This window comes from Artibeus jamaicensis, unplaced genomic scaffold (genome assembly GCF_021234435.1).
Source record: "Artibeus jamaicensis isolate MK-2021 breed Jamaican fruit bat unplaced genomic scaffold, CSHL_Jam_final contig_233, whole genome shotgun sequence".
NCBI classification, from domain to species: domain Eukaryota; kingdom Metazoa; phylum Chordata; class Mammalia; order Chiroptera; family Phyllostomidae; genus Artibeus; species Artibeus jamaicensis.
Genome location: NW_026521486.1, coordinates 51,434,325 through 51,448,082, shown reverse-complemented (window position 1 = coordinate 51,448,082; position 13,758 = coordinate 51,434,325). Strand labels below are relative to the sequence as shown.

Genomic DNA, 13,758 nt, shown 5'->3' with positions numbered 1-13,758 from the left:
ACCCCTCCTGAGGTTGTCGGGAATTAGGAGAGGGTGATATAAGATGGGAAGCTGAACTCTAGCTCAGACTTGATGGCTGCTATCAATGTAGGGGGAAGCCTCCAGGGGGGAAGGAGGCTGCAGAAAGAAAGCTGATGAGAGGTTGAGAAAGAAAACTTCAGACAGGAGGTAGCTTGGTGGGAGTGAAATAAAAATGGGTGGCACCTGGGGTTAGCCACATGGACCAAGAACTGCAGAAAAGGAGGAGAAAGTCAAGATGATGCTAGCAAAGGTGAAACAATTTCAGGAACACCTCACCTCCCTCCACGCAGGTTTTCTTCTTACCTTGACTATGCAGAGGGCAGCCCACCTTGGCACTGATGGCTGAACTCCCTCCTCCATGGTCTGTGGTGATCCCATGCCTGAGACCCAGTGTGCTGAGATCCCTGGGGTGGGGGATGATGGGAGGAGGGCATTGAGGGTTGGAAGAACACTGGGTCAGGGAAACTTCACTGGAGGGCAGGGCGCTGGAAACCAGGAAGAGTGGGGGGAAGAGCAGAACTGACTTGAGGCAGCTATCTGGCTGAGGACAGAGCTTGTATTGTCCAAGCGGGAGGTTGCTGAAGCTGGGCGGGGAGCAGCACAGCTTGCCTTTTCCAAAACCCTTCTTTTTGGTGAGGTGGGAGGGTGAGGGAAGGCGAGTCCCCCCTACACTTGTGGCCCTAGGGGCTAGGATGGTTGCTGAGCAACAAGTTTTGAGAAATAATGCTTCCCAGCTTCCCAGGAACAGATGTGTAGCTTTCCTACTTCCTGAGAAGCCAGATGCTGTGAGCTCACTTAGCAGTTGAGGTGAGGCCCTCTGCACTAACTGGGATCCTCCCTGCCTTGGGACCCAGAGGCTTGTTTAGGAGAAACCAAGCTTCGTGGCCTGCTACACACATGGGACCCAGCCCACCTGGAAACAGATCCTTGTAAAATAGGGTGCCATACCTGCATCCTTCTGGTGGCCCGAGGTTTGCAGTAGGTTGTCTGTCAGTCAAGGCTGACCAGTTCTGGGATCCCTTTCTGCCACAGGGCTTCTGGGTGGCATACTGGTGCCTAGCTTTCTCTTGGGACACAGCAGAAGGAGTTCCTTCCTCTACCTTTTCTGTGCTCAGCCAACATGAACCATCTCCGTTAGCCTTTCCCACTTTCTGTCATTCACCCAGACCTCAGCATTGCACAGCGAGGGGACTGGCTAGAAATAGGCTTGGACAGTGTGAGACTGATTCCTGCCGTGGAGCCGTCAGTAGCGAGTTCTGCCTTTTGTAAGGGCGGGGCCTTTCCCCTTCACCTAAACCCACACGGACAGCTGCACGGTGAGCCTTCTCCCTCAGCTTTGAAAAGATCAATGCACTGGTGAGAAACAGTGAGAACAGCTGCTGCAGTTGGGCCAGGGGAGAGCCATTTGCATAACTACGATTCCAACTCCCTTCACTTCCCCATACCCGCCTTTCCCCTTGGCTCTGAGTCCCCAAAATTGTTGTCTGAAGTTTCTTGGGCTTTCTGTGCTCCACCCCCTTGTGACCTTAAGGATTCTCTGCCACTGTCCTAACCTCTTTCCTGCCTTGCAACAATGAACAGTCTGTCCTTACCGCTTGGAAAATTCCCACTAAGCCTGAGCGATGATGGAAAGTAGTAACTCAGACTCCACTCTACCTGCGCAGTGTAACCCAGGAAAGCTGAGGCAGCACCTGACTGATGAAGGGTGGAGGTTTATGGAGGCACTGCCTCAAGGACATGAGGATTTTATCCCTGGAGCTTCCACTTGTCTCAGTAAATGGACTGCAGATGGATTGAAGTGGTATTGAAAGTTAGTACCCAGCAAAAATGCTGGAGGGGGAGTTGATGTGAATTCCCAGTTCTTGGGCCTCAATGAACCCATTCCCCTGGTAACCCCACCCTCTGTACTTGCACAAAATGGTACCCCCCTCAGAAGTCAGAAGGCAGGGTAGCAGACTCAGTTGTGACTCAAAAAAACGGGGGGTGGGGCTGGGAGCGTGGAGTATATTGTTAAAGAATTTCAGCATGAAAATGAACTTTAAAGATTAGATTTATTTGGAGAAAACAAAACAAAAAAACAAACAAACCCCACAACCCAAAGGATGGGATTCACATCTCAAGACATCTCCCAGGTAGTAAGTCTACAGATTACAAATCATTTTCATAGAAGATATTTTTGTACAAATTTTACATGTATCGAGGAGTGGGAAATAAATCCCTGTTTCTGTTTTAACAGGGGACAAGGTAGGGGAGTGGGGGGGAAAAAAAAGCCTTTTTTGATACAACTATTTGGAAAGAGACTTGAAGGCAAACCCTATCTTTTCATCTACAGCAAGTGGTTTCTAAAGAAAAACCCCTTCCGACCGTGGGTATCTCCCTAAAAGCCACTTCCTAGCAACTAGCCGTCCATGCCAATTTTAAAGGTGTTTCACTTGGTATGTCTTCTGTACCCACTGGGTAAATGATGCTATGCCCACTGCTGCAGCACTCATAAACCAACGCCCCTGTGTGGCTGGACAGGGCCTAACCTAGGACTGGTGGGAGAAGGGCTTGCAAACAAGAGACCAAGGTGTGATTTCTCTGTAGGTACCCATCCTGCCCGTAAGGATACCACCTACTGCACGGACAGTACAAGGTGCACATAAAAGCAGGCAAGTCAAGCTACTACTGTGTTGCAAGAGAAACCAGGACCTTGTTAAGTAGTTCTCTCCATTATCATTTATTCTCAAGGGAAGCTAAAAAACCAAACCAAACCACACATTGGTCTAGGCCACATTATAAATCTGAACATTGGTGTGGGATTTCAGTGGAGAAAACATGTTAAAAAAAAACAACAAAACAAAAACCCCAAGAACCCACAAAATAAAAAGCCCCAAACAAAAACCCCAAACAAGGTCACAAGAAAGGCTCCCAGTTCTAACTGTCCCTGTTTATCCGCCTTCACTCACCATGTAAGACCATCGATTCCAGAGTGTTCTGAGGTGTAAAACGGGTCAAAGAAGCAGGAGCAGGAATGGATAGGAAAGTCAAAAGACAAAGAAGCCAAGATTTACTTGAGAAAAGCAGTGATTCCTCATTTGACAGCTCCCAAGGGCTGATACAGAATGCCTAGGAGACTGGGTATGTGGCTTAAATAGAAGCTGTTTTTGGGGAGGTAAGAGGAAAAAGGGGATGAGGAACTTAAGAATCTAAATTTGTAAAGCTTCAAGATTTCAGCAGAATGTGGACTGAGCTAAAGTTTCAGAAAGGACAGATAATGTTTAAGAAAGGGCAAAACCAGGACACATAAGAGACTTGGGAATTCCCACACCCCCTAAGTGCTTCCTGCTGCAGGAAGTAACCGTTCATGTGTTTATTGGAGGTCATACCATTTTTCCCTATTACTGGTGCAAAATAATTCATCACCCCCCCAAAGCCTCTTTTCAAACCACGATTCCCCCCACTTATTTTGGTCACCAAGCAGTCCTATTCTTTAGTGGCCTGTAGACTCACTCCCAGCTACCCCCCTGGGGGGTAAAAACCAAGGAATTCCCCCTGGGCTGGCCCAACTAACTCGGAATTAAATAGGAGGAGGGGCTGGCAGCTTCCTGGAGACTAAAATTTCAGAGACTAAACCTACCTTTCCAAGAATGGAGAATTTATTTAGATGTTTGAGAATTAATATATGCCACATTAGGATAAGAATTAAAGAATCTCACACTCTTCTTCATACCTGCCCTACTGCCCAACCAGATTCCAGACACTGTGTCACTGTCATTGCCATTTTCCTACACGGAGTCCTCTAGGCACTAACCACACAGGCAACTGCATGTGTATAAAACCGCACAACTTTTCTGTTAAAATATGTCTTTCTCTCTGGTTATATTGGCGATTCTCCAGTTAGTTCAATACTTTAAAGGCTGCAGCAGCATGCAAAAGAATTTCATTTCATTTCATTGTTTAAAAAAAAAAAAAGTTAAGAAAGGTCTCCAGGAGATGGTGAGTTTTATTTTATCTTGTCTGGATAGAGGTTTGATTTGCTCTCGGTGTTCCAGGGTAGAGAGAGACTCGGAGAAAGCACAGGATGTAGAGGTCTATTCGGTGTAATCTTCTTCCTCGTTTTCATCTTCACCATCAACTGAGAGAGCAGCATACTTGCTTGCAGAACTGAACTTCTGTAACAGACAAGAGTGATACAATGACCAAGAACTCGAATTCTCACATCAAAACCCAGCAAACAGGATACTGATACTTCAGTCCAGACCACAACCACCTGCTTGCTCGTTAGCATTTTCCACAGCTAGGGAGAGCTGTCGGAAGTGTATGTGTTCTTTTCCAAGTCATAGAAATATGCTTTACCTTGACAAGGGGATGAGAGCAGTAAAAGGTATAAATAGAGAAAAACGCTCATCTAAATGTTCACTATTTTGAACGAGCAGCAGTACCTTATTCCCAATCACTCTGCAGCCCTAAATGTAAGGGGTTTTCAAAAGGGAACGCTAAGGGAAGTTGAAGGCAAGCCTTTGACACTTACAGAGGCTGGATTTTCTTCAGGTTTCTTTGGCTCAGGTGCAGATCGGGAGTCTTGATCCTTTTTGCCATCTTTCCTGCAGAGATGTGAGTATAAGACCACATCTTTATGGGAGACCACTCTCCCATCACCCATAAGCAATTCTGAGGCATTCAACAGGCACCTCCAAGCCCTGGCTGGTGTGGCTCAGTGGATTGAGCGCTGGCCTGCGAACCAAAAGGTTGCAGGTTGGATTCCCAGTCAGGACATATGCCTGGGTTGTGGGTCGCGTCCCCAGTGCAGGGTGCATGAGGGGCAGCCACACACTGGTGTTTCTCTCCCTCTCTTCCTCCTTCCCTTCCCCTCTCTAAAAATAAATCAATAAAATCTTAAAACAGGTACCTCCAGTTAACAGTCCTTGCTATCTGGACATTTTGTTTATCTAGATTCTCAGAATTTAACTGTCTGTATCGGTTGACTTTGGTTTGTTCACAGGAGGAGAACTGGCATTGCTTGGAGAACCGAGAACTTAATTACAAAGACACATGTGTTTGGCACCAGATGAAAGTTGCGAACGACAAGAGAGAACGTGCGAACCTGTCTGGCTCCTTCCAGCGGTCTTTGTTTCCTCCATCTCCTGGAGCCCGGCTGGAGTTCCCACTTTGGCCTTTTGGGACACTCACCCCATCCACTTTATTTTCATCTGCTTGAGTAGAGATACAAAAATAAATTGAAGGCAAGTAAAATAATTACTCTCCCTTTCCCAGGTTTCCTAAGGGCTGGAAAAAACTGTGCTCATATGTACTGAGGGAAATTAAACCCCACCCCAAACCAGACTTCCTTCCTAAGCCCTTCTTCCCACGTACTCTCTCTCTCTATATATATCACACCCACCCACCCAACAAGATCCACTAAAAAGTTCCACTGTAGGGTTATGCCATCATGAAAAGCAAACTGGCAATAAAAGCTATGATGCTGTGTAGTGGCCCTGGCCTCGCAGATGGTGACATTTCTAATCTGTACTGAGCATGTTAATTTCCTTCCGAGTCTCTCCCCCACCTTCAGAGAAATGTTTTACCAGGAAAGGGCAGGGCTCCATGCTTTCTCCAAAGAGACCACTCCTGCCCTCTACTGGCAAGAAAAGGCAGATAATCTATGAACTTTTACTACAAAACTGGGTGAAAAATATACTGAAGTTCAGTGTTTCATGGCTCCTTTATAGGCCTTTTAATTTAGGCCTCTAGGTGGAAAAACCCATTCCCTTTTGGTCTTACCTTTCCTTGCTGGTCCTTCCTCAGATGGCTGAGCTGGAACGACTTTGCCCCCACCACTAGAAGGAAAAACATGTAATCACATCATCAGCTGTCGTAAGGATGGAAGAGATAAGAAACTATAATCATTCTCCTAAGTGCAGTAAGCTTTACAGAGAGCCAAAAATATATACTTAACGTTGTGGAACTTTAGACTATGGGAAAGACAACAACAAAGGCAATTACTTAAACACTAACTGCCACATCCTTTAGAATCATCACAATCACACGAGGTTGGTGTTATTTTCTATTTTACAAATGAGGACCCTAAGACTAGGGAAGTAAAATCACCACCAAGGATATACTGCCAACCTGTGACTGCTGTGTGTTCTAATTTACAGTATTTGCAGATTGAGTAACCAAAGTGATGTCAAACAGCTATCAAAACTCTAGAAAATGGAAGAATTGGTGCCTATGAGCCAGCTCCAGTGTATCACTGAATTGGAACCACAAGAGCAAAGACAATGTAAGATGCTGTCTCAGGCCACCTCCCTACAGGACACTTCCCACCATGACATCACAGTATTTTTTTTTTTAAAAGATTTTATTTATTTATCTTTAGTGAGGAAGAGAAGGAGAGAAATATCAATGTATGGTTGCTTCTCTTGTGTCCCCTGTTGGGAACTGGCCTGCAACCCAAGCACGTGCCCTGACTGGGAATCAAACCGCGATCGTGTGGTTCACAGGCCTGACATCACAGTATTTTTTAAAAATTTATTTATTTTTAAGATTTTATTTTTAGAGAGACAGGGAGAGAGGAAAAGAAAGAAAGAAACACCAGTGTATGGTTGCCTCTCATGTGCCCCCCACTGGGGACCTGATCTGGCCCACCCAGGCATGTGCCCCGACTGGGAGGGAACCAAACCAGTGACCCTTTGGTTTGTAGACTGGTGCTCAATCCACTTAATTAATCAATCAATCAATCAATGAGAGAAAGAGAGAGAGAGAGAAGGAGAGGGGGAGAAAAACAAACATTAGTTTGTTGTTCCACTTGATTATGCATTCATTGGCACAAGCACATTTAGTGTTTTGGAAACTAAACGGTGCAGTTGTAACACCTCCCTCCCCGTATGGTGAGCCTGTTTTTAAGGCTTTTGCTCCCACCTCCAGATTGATTTGTACTTGAGCTTTTCAGTCCTGGCTCAAGGCTCAGGTGGTTTGGAACTAGTCATCCACGTGGTGTAGAAGTTAATGTGTGCTGACTAGTAACTGAACTCTCAACCCTGATGTATATCAATCAGGACAAAATTCTAACCAGATGAGCTACCTGGCCATACTGTGACATCACAATATTTAAGATTCTAGAACTAACCAACTGCTATGTTTCCAAGCTGACTCACCTTGTAGGGGATTGCTGCTCTGTGTCTGAGCTCTGAGATCGAGCAGGAGGGTTAGAACTTCGCTTCACCCAAGCATTCTCCTTTGGTGGAGGGGCTGGCATTACCTTTAGAGGCTGTTCGGGTTTGGAAGGCTTGGAAGTTGGAGAGTGACAGTCTTCCTCCTTATTGAGTGTTTCATTTTCTAGAGACTTCTCACTCTCTCTTCTTCGCACATCTGTGAAATCAGAGTTGGAAGGTCAAATTACCAGAAACCACCCCCTGGCTTATCGTGTAACCATCTATTTATTAGGATTTCAACACAGTGGGAAATGATCCACATCCACATCCACTATCATTTTTCTTAAATACAGACTCCTATTTGGCTCCCAAAATTATGAAATTATCCCTAAGCCAGTGGTTTCTAAATGTCATTTTGGGAAAAAATGTTTTAATGATGCAAGAGAAATAGGGGAAAAAAATAAATTAAAAAAGACCCTTTAAGGGTAGCCACCTGACCTTTCCTAGGAATAAGTGAGTATTCTCTATTTTAGGATTAAAATGGTCATACTTGGAGGATCTCTCTCTCTCTCTCTCTCACTCACACACACACACACACACAATCTTGAACTCCAGGAACCAACGACCAACTTAAAGCCTCAACACACAAACTATGTAACAAAACATGATACAGATTTTTACATTTATGAAAACCAGAATATATTCATGTTTTTTTAAAGCACCAAATGTATTCTTAAAACCAGGACCTTATTCTGTCAGATTCTTTTTACATTTTAAGTGCAAGCTCTTCAGAGAGGTACAGATACAAATCAACCCAACCAACATACTACCACCAGGGCACAAAGAGCCACCACATTCAGTGTGAACAATTTCCAGAGAACTTCTACACCACGTGGATGACTAGTTCCAAACCACCTGAACCTTGAGCCAGGACTGAAAAGTACAAATCAATCCGGAGGTGGGAGCAGAAGCCTTAAAAACAGGCTCACGACATGGGGAGGGAGGTGTTACAACTGCACCATTCAGTTTCCAAAACACTAAATGTGCTTGTGCCAATCAAATTCAGTAAGGAAGAGTGAAGAGCAGAACATCATCACTTGACACACCACTCTGGTCATGTATGACGTAACGAAAGGCTGGCCCTGGGAGCAGCTCAGAGAATGACAGGACCATGACTGCTCCGAATAAACACAACTCTTGAGATGTCAACACATAAAATGAAGGGACAAATGTAACAGTCAAGTATACTCTTTAGTGGAAAATCATCAAACAGATCATCCAAGTCTCCCTCTGGTGCCCATTTCTCAGATTTTTCAGAGCAGGAGATATAAAGCTCAGATCAACCCAGGAAAACCTAGAGGCCACGACTGAATTTAACACCCCAAAATCTCTGCATGATTTGGTCATGGATAGGATACAGAAGAGGGCAATAATATGATACCCACCCTGGTCTGACTTACTTCTGCCAGAAGTGGCTGAGGTCCCAGTCTGTGATGACTCACTGCCTGTCCTTGACCGTTCCCGTTCCTGAGTTTCTTCGCTTCGCCAGCTTGGGTGTCTATGTAAGGGATACATAAAATGCTTAAGTCCAGCTCAGGTGAAGGCCACCTTGGACCCATGCTGACCCTTAAGAGCCATCACTTATTAATATTTTATCACACTTGCTCTGTATGTAGGCAGGAGTGTCCATCTCTCTCTCCCTTGAACCAGCTGAAAGCTGCGCACATTAAGACACTCTAGCTCCAATTACTTTAGCAAGCATCAGCTAGAGTTAAGAACATTCTCCTAGTAATATACAACCTTACTGGTAGCACAATTCTGCAAGCCATTCAAAGCTAGGCCTTGTTTTCTAGAACGTTGTTATAGCAGGTTTCTACCTATTAGAGCAAATGTCACCTTTCAATAATAAGTATTTTGTGACGACTTAGTATCCTGAAGAAACACTTGACAGTATAACCAATATACACAAAAGTAAAAATAAATAAAAATCGCCCTGGCTGGTGTAGCTCAGTGGATTGAGTGTGGGCCTGCTAACAAGAGTATCGCGGTTCGATTCCCAGTCAGGGCACATGCCTGGGTTGCAGGCCAGTTCCCAGCAGGGGACGCACAAGAGGTAACCATACACTGACATTTCTCTCCCACTCTTTCTCCTTCCCTTCCCCTCTCTTGAAAAATAAATAAATAAAACATAAAATAAATAAGTAAATAAACAGTTCACAATCCACACTTACATTAATTGAAAACATTTTCTACTTTACCCCTTGAGTAAATTGAAAAGAGCTAAATCCACTTACCTCACATTGGTGGGGTTTTATTTTATATATTAAAGCAGGGCTTGCAAACTATTCTTAAAGGCCGTGATAAAACTGTACTTATAAAAACAGGCCCAGGCTACAATTTGCTGACCCCTGTATTAAAGTACCACCGATTTATATTAGTTGCAGGTCAAACCAAGTAGGCTTTTTGAAAATTGTGTGATAGGCAACGACTCTCACTGGGTTAAGCTGTCCACGTGCTACAGACCACCAGGTGACCAGAGCCTATGTGCACCAAATGCTGATAAAAGACAACCAGTATCATTCACACAAATTCCCCAAGTGTCCCTGGGAATGTAATGCCCCAATTAAGAACCGATGGATTCAAAGATGGGAAATTCATTGATGATAACCTCACCTCTCCCGAGGTCGCCGTTCTAATTTTGGCTCATCCAGCTGCCGCTGCAATTTCTCTTGTTCCTTCTGTAGCCGCTCCTCTACTTCTCGTTCTCTAGCAGCTGTGTCAACAGGCTTTGCCCCTCCAAAGATAGAGGCCGCTCGACTCGACTGGGAGGTGCTAGCAGAGGAATCATCTTCCTTAGGAGTGCTCCGAGGCTTTAGATTCAGTTTGGGTCTTTGGGGGGGACCTAAGTTAAATAAAACTCTAAGTAATAGGTTTTTCAAAATTAGAAGCTGATGGCCGAAAGCCAGATTCCCAGACAGATCTTAGATGGGATTCAGATTAGTAGCCTAACCAATACAGCAGAGAAGGGAAGGGAGATTAGAAAATGGTGGTTAAAATAACCGAGTCTAATCAGTCTTTCCACTACCACATCTATGATGCAGTCCCAGACTATGAGAAAGACTAAAAACAGTAATCTATATGGCAAACCAATTATTTTTCATGATCATTATTATCAGGGGGAAATTTTCAACTACGATAAATTATTAGATGAAAGTAATCTAGTTTGAAAATGTCATCTGGAAGATGAATGACTTCAGTATGTTAAGAGCTTGTAACACTATAATAGGGAAGACTCTAGTCTTATATTCTTTGTCTCTGTATAATGCAAATTTGACAGTGCCTCATAGGACAAAGCATGCAACACCGAACATCTGAATATAAACTTTAGGGGGGTTTGATTTCTTCCTGGATTCAAGTTGTCAGCACATTTCAAGATAAACTTGAGTGTTTCAAGGAAATGGTGTTTCTCAAATTCAGTGTCTGATGTTTCAGACATACAAAAGATATAGAAAGTAAATAAAGAAAGCGGATGTGTACCAACCACCTGGCTGAAGTAATAAAACACCATGAAAACCACGGAAGCCTGAGTATCCTTCCTCTGGGGACACGCCTAGCTGTGTTGTCTTCTCACAATCACCATGTTGAACTTGGTATTTATCATTGCCATTCTTGTCTTTATCCTTACCAATGGTTAAAATCTGTATTAATGAACTCTTACTGCTCTTTTCCCTTTCTTCTTCCTTTGATAACTTCCATTTATTTGCCTACTCAACAAATAGCTTGTGCACCTGTATTTCAGAAATCATGCTAGGGCCAAGAATTCAACGGTTGGTAAGTTTTTAGTTTCTCTCTGCAAGAAACCCAATTTATTGGGAGGATCAAAGTTAAAAAGAATACAGTATGCTGCCCTGGCTGGTGTGGCTCAGTGGATGGAGTGCGGAGTGTGAACCAAAGGATCGCAGCAGTTCAATTCCCAGTCAGGGCACATGCCTGGGTTGCAGGCCAGTTCCCAGTGGGGGACACATGAGAGGCAACCATATATTGATATTTCTCCCCCTCTCTCCTTCCCCTCTAAAGATAAATAAATAAAAAAATCTTAAAAAGAATATGGTATGCTAAGTTCTACAAAACAGACTTATTCATATGAAAATCACAGACTGGGCCCTGGCTGGTGCAACTCAGTGGATTGAGTGCTGGCCTGTGAACCAAAGGGTCGCCCGTTTGTTTCCCAGTCAGGGCACGTGCCCGGGTTTCGGGCCAGGTTCCCAGTGTGGAGTGTGTGAGAGGCAACCACACACTGACGTTTCTCTCCCTTTCTCCCTCCCTTCCCCTTTCTCTAAAAACCATAAAACTGGGACAGGGTTTGGGGAAGCCATCAAGTTTTCAATGTGCTAACATCTGAGAATCTTCAAAGTGTAGCACGTGCCCAACAGGCTAGCTGTGGAAAAGACGAAGACGACACTGAAGAGGTAAACTGCAGGCAGAACAGTGAAAGTCCTTGTATGTCAGAGGTACAGACAAAAAGATATCTTTCAGACCACAGAGAGACTAAGGTTTTATTTTAAAAATTTATCCTTACTCAAAGACATTTTTTTTCATTGCTTTTAGAAAGAGGGGCAGGGAGAGAGAAAAACATTGGTGTGAAAGAGAAACATCAATCAGTTGCTTCCCCTGTGTACCCAGACCAGGGATCTTACATGCCTGAAATGGGAATAGAACTCACGACCTAGGTATGTGCCCTGATGGGGAATGGAACCTGCAACCTTCTGGTTACGGGATGATGCTCCAACCAACTGAGCAACAATGGCCAGGGCTGGGGCCAGGAAAGTTTTTAAAAAAGGGAGAATCACAATTAGATCTTGTTCCATAAACACAATTTGGGACACTGTGAAGAATAAAGGAAGGCAGGAAAATTTATTAGTAATGTGGGTATAGCAATGAAACCTGAACAAAGGCAGTGGCAATGACTTGGGAGACAAGGAGGAAGGTGAGAGAGGAATTAGGGGTAAGATCAGCAGAGGAGGAAACAGGCAACAGCAATTGGAGGAGGGAACAAATAGCATGAGGAGAATAGGTCAGGAGTCAAAGACAACCAGAGGCCCACATCTGAACCTTCAGTCTTCTCACTAGTAATGTAGAAACGGTAATTTTACCTACCTATACCAGACAGAATTCTTAAAATTGTGTAATACTTAACGCTTTTAAGAATCAATTAAAAGTTTTGCAGACTTCCGCCAAGATGGAGGCATAGGTGGAAGCACTGCACTTTCTTGCACAACCAAGTTTAAAAACAACAAAGTTTTAGCAACAAAAACGCAGCCAAACCACAGAAAATTGAACTACACAAAAGTCTGACAACAACAAACCCTTCAGCCAAACTGGTAAGAGGGGCAGAGCCAGCAGCAGAGTGGGGTTGGGCAGGAAAGATCTACTGGACCGACCAGAGTGGGCGACCCAGGTACACCGACAGGCGTGGGCTGATCCCAGGTGTGGAGAATTGGGCAGACCCACTGAGGGCTGACCATGGCCACACATTCGTGCACAGATAAATGGGTGAAGAAGTGATCAGTGACACAAACCGCACAGGCCCCTGTGGCAGAAAGCAGCAGAGGAAACCACCATTATCCCTCTCTGACCCCACCCCCACATATAGTGTCACAAACCAGCCACCTGGGTGGCCCCTCTCTGACCTGCCCCCACATACAGTACCACAAACCAGCCACCTCGGTGGTCCCGCCCTGGTGAACACCTAAGGCTCCTCTCCTCATACGTAACAGGCACGAACAGATCAAAGCATGGCTCAAGAACAACTCAGAGCCCCAGACCCAATAAATCTAAGCAATTAAGAAATAGCCAAACTTTCAGATGCACAGTTCAAAACACTGGTGATCAGGATGCTCACAGAACTGGTTGATTTTAGCCACAAATTAGAGGAACATATGAAGGCTAAACTAATGGAAATGAAGGGAAATGCTCAGGAAACTAATAGTGATGGGAAGGAAACTGGGACTCAAATCAAAGGAGTGGACCAGAAAGAGGAAACAAATGACCAAACAGAAAAGGATGAAGAAACAAGAATTCAAAAAAATGAGGAGAGGCTTAGGAACCTTCAGGACATCTTTAAATGCTCCAACATCCGAATTATAGGGGTACCAGAAGGGGAAGGGGAAGAGCAAGTGGAAAACTTATTTGAACAAATAATAAAACAGAATTTTCCCGATCTGGCAAAGGAAATAGACTTTCAGGAAATCCAGGAAGCTCAGAGAATCCCCAAGAAGGAACACACCAAGGCACATCATAATTACATTAGCCAAGACGAAAATGAAGGAGAGAATCCTAGAAGCAGCAAGAGATAAGGGCACAGTCACCTATAAAGGAGTTCCCATCAGACTGTCAGTGGATTTCTCAAAAGAGACCTTACATGCAAGAAGGGGCTGGAAAGAGGTATTCCAAGTCATGAAATCCAAAGACCTACAACCAACATTGATCTATCCAACAAAGCTTTCATTTAGAATGGAAGGGCAGATAAAGTGCTCCTCAGATAAGATCAAATTCAAGGAGTTCATCATCACCAAGCCCTTATTATATGATGTTAAAGGGA

General features: G+C 44.3%; 1 protein-coding gene across 4 annotated transcripts in view; it reads right to left on the bottom strand.

Annotated features, from left to right (window-relative positions):
• Positions 1-2,053: 2,053 nt before the first annotated feature.
• EIF4B (eukaryotic translation initiation factor 4B) overlaps positions 2,054-13,758 on the bottom strand; it is a 33,735-nt gene continuing 22,030 nt past the window's right edge. The window contains exons 9-15 of one of the 4 annotated variants that reach the window (XM_053661759.1): positions 9,831-10,059; positions 8,603-8,715; positions 7,161-7,374; positions 5,785-5,840; positions 5,108-5,216; positions 4,535-4,607; positions 2,054-4,175 (exon numbers count right to left, since the gene is read on the bottom strand). In XM_053661759.1, the coding sequence (XP_053517734.1) occupies positions 4,095-4,175; positions 4,535-4,607; positions 5,108-5,216; positions 5,785-5,840; positions 7,161-7,374; positions 8,603-8,715; positions 9,831-10,059 (875 nt within the window). In that variant the 3' untranslated portion in view covers positions 2,054-4,094. The remainder of the gene's footprint in view (positions 4,176-4,534; positions 4,608-5,107; positions 5,217-5,784; positions 5,841-7,160; positions 7,375-8,602; positions 8,716-9,830; positions 10,060-13,758) is intronic. The other 3 variants (XM_053661760.1, XM_053661761.1, XM_053661762.1) reach the window with 3 other exon arrangements.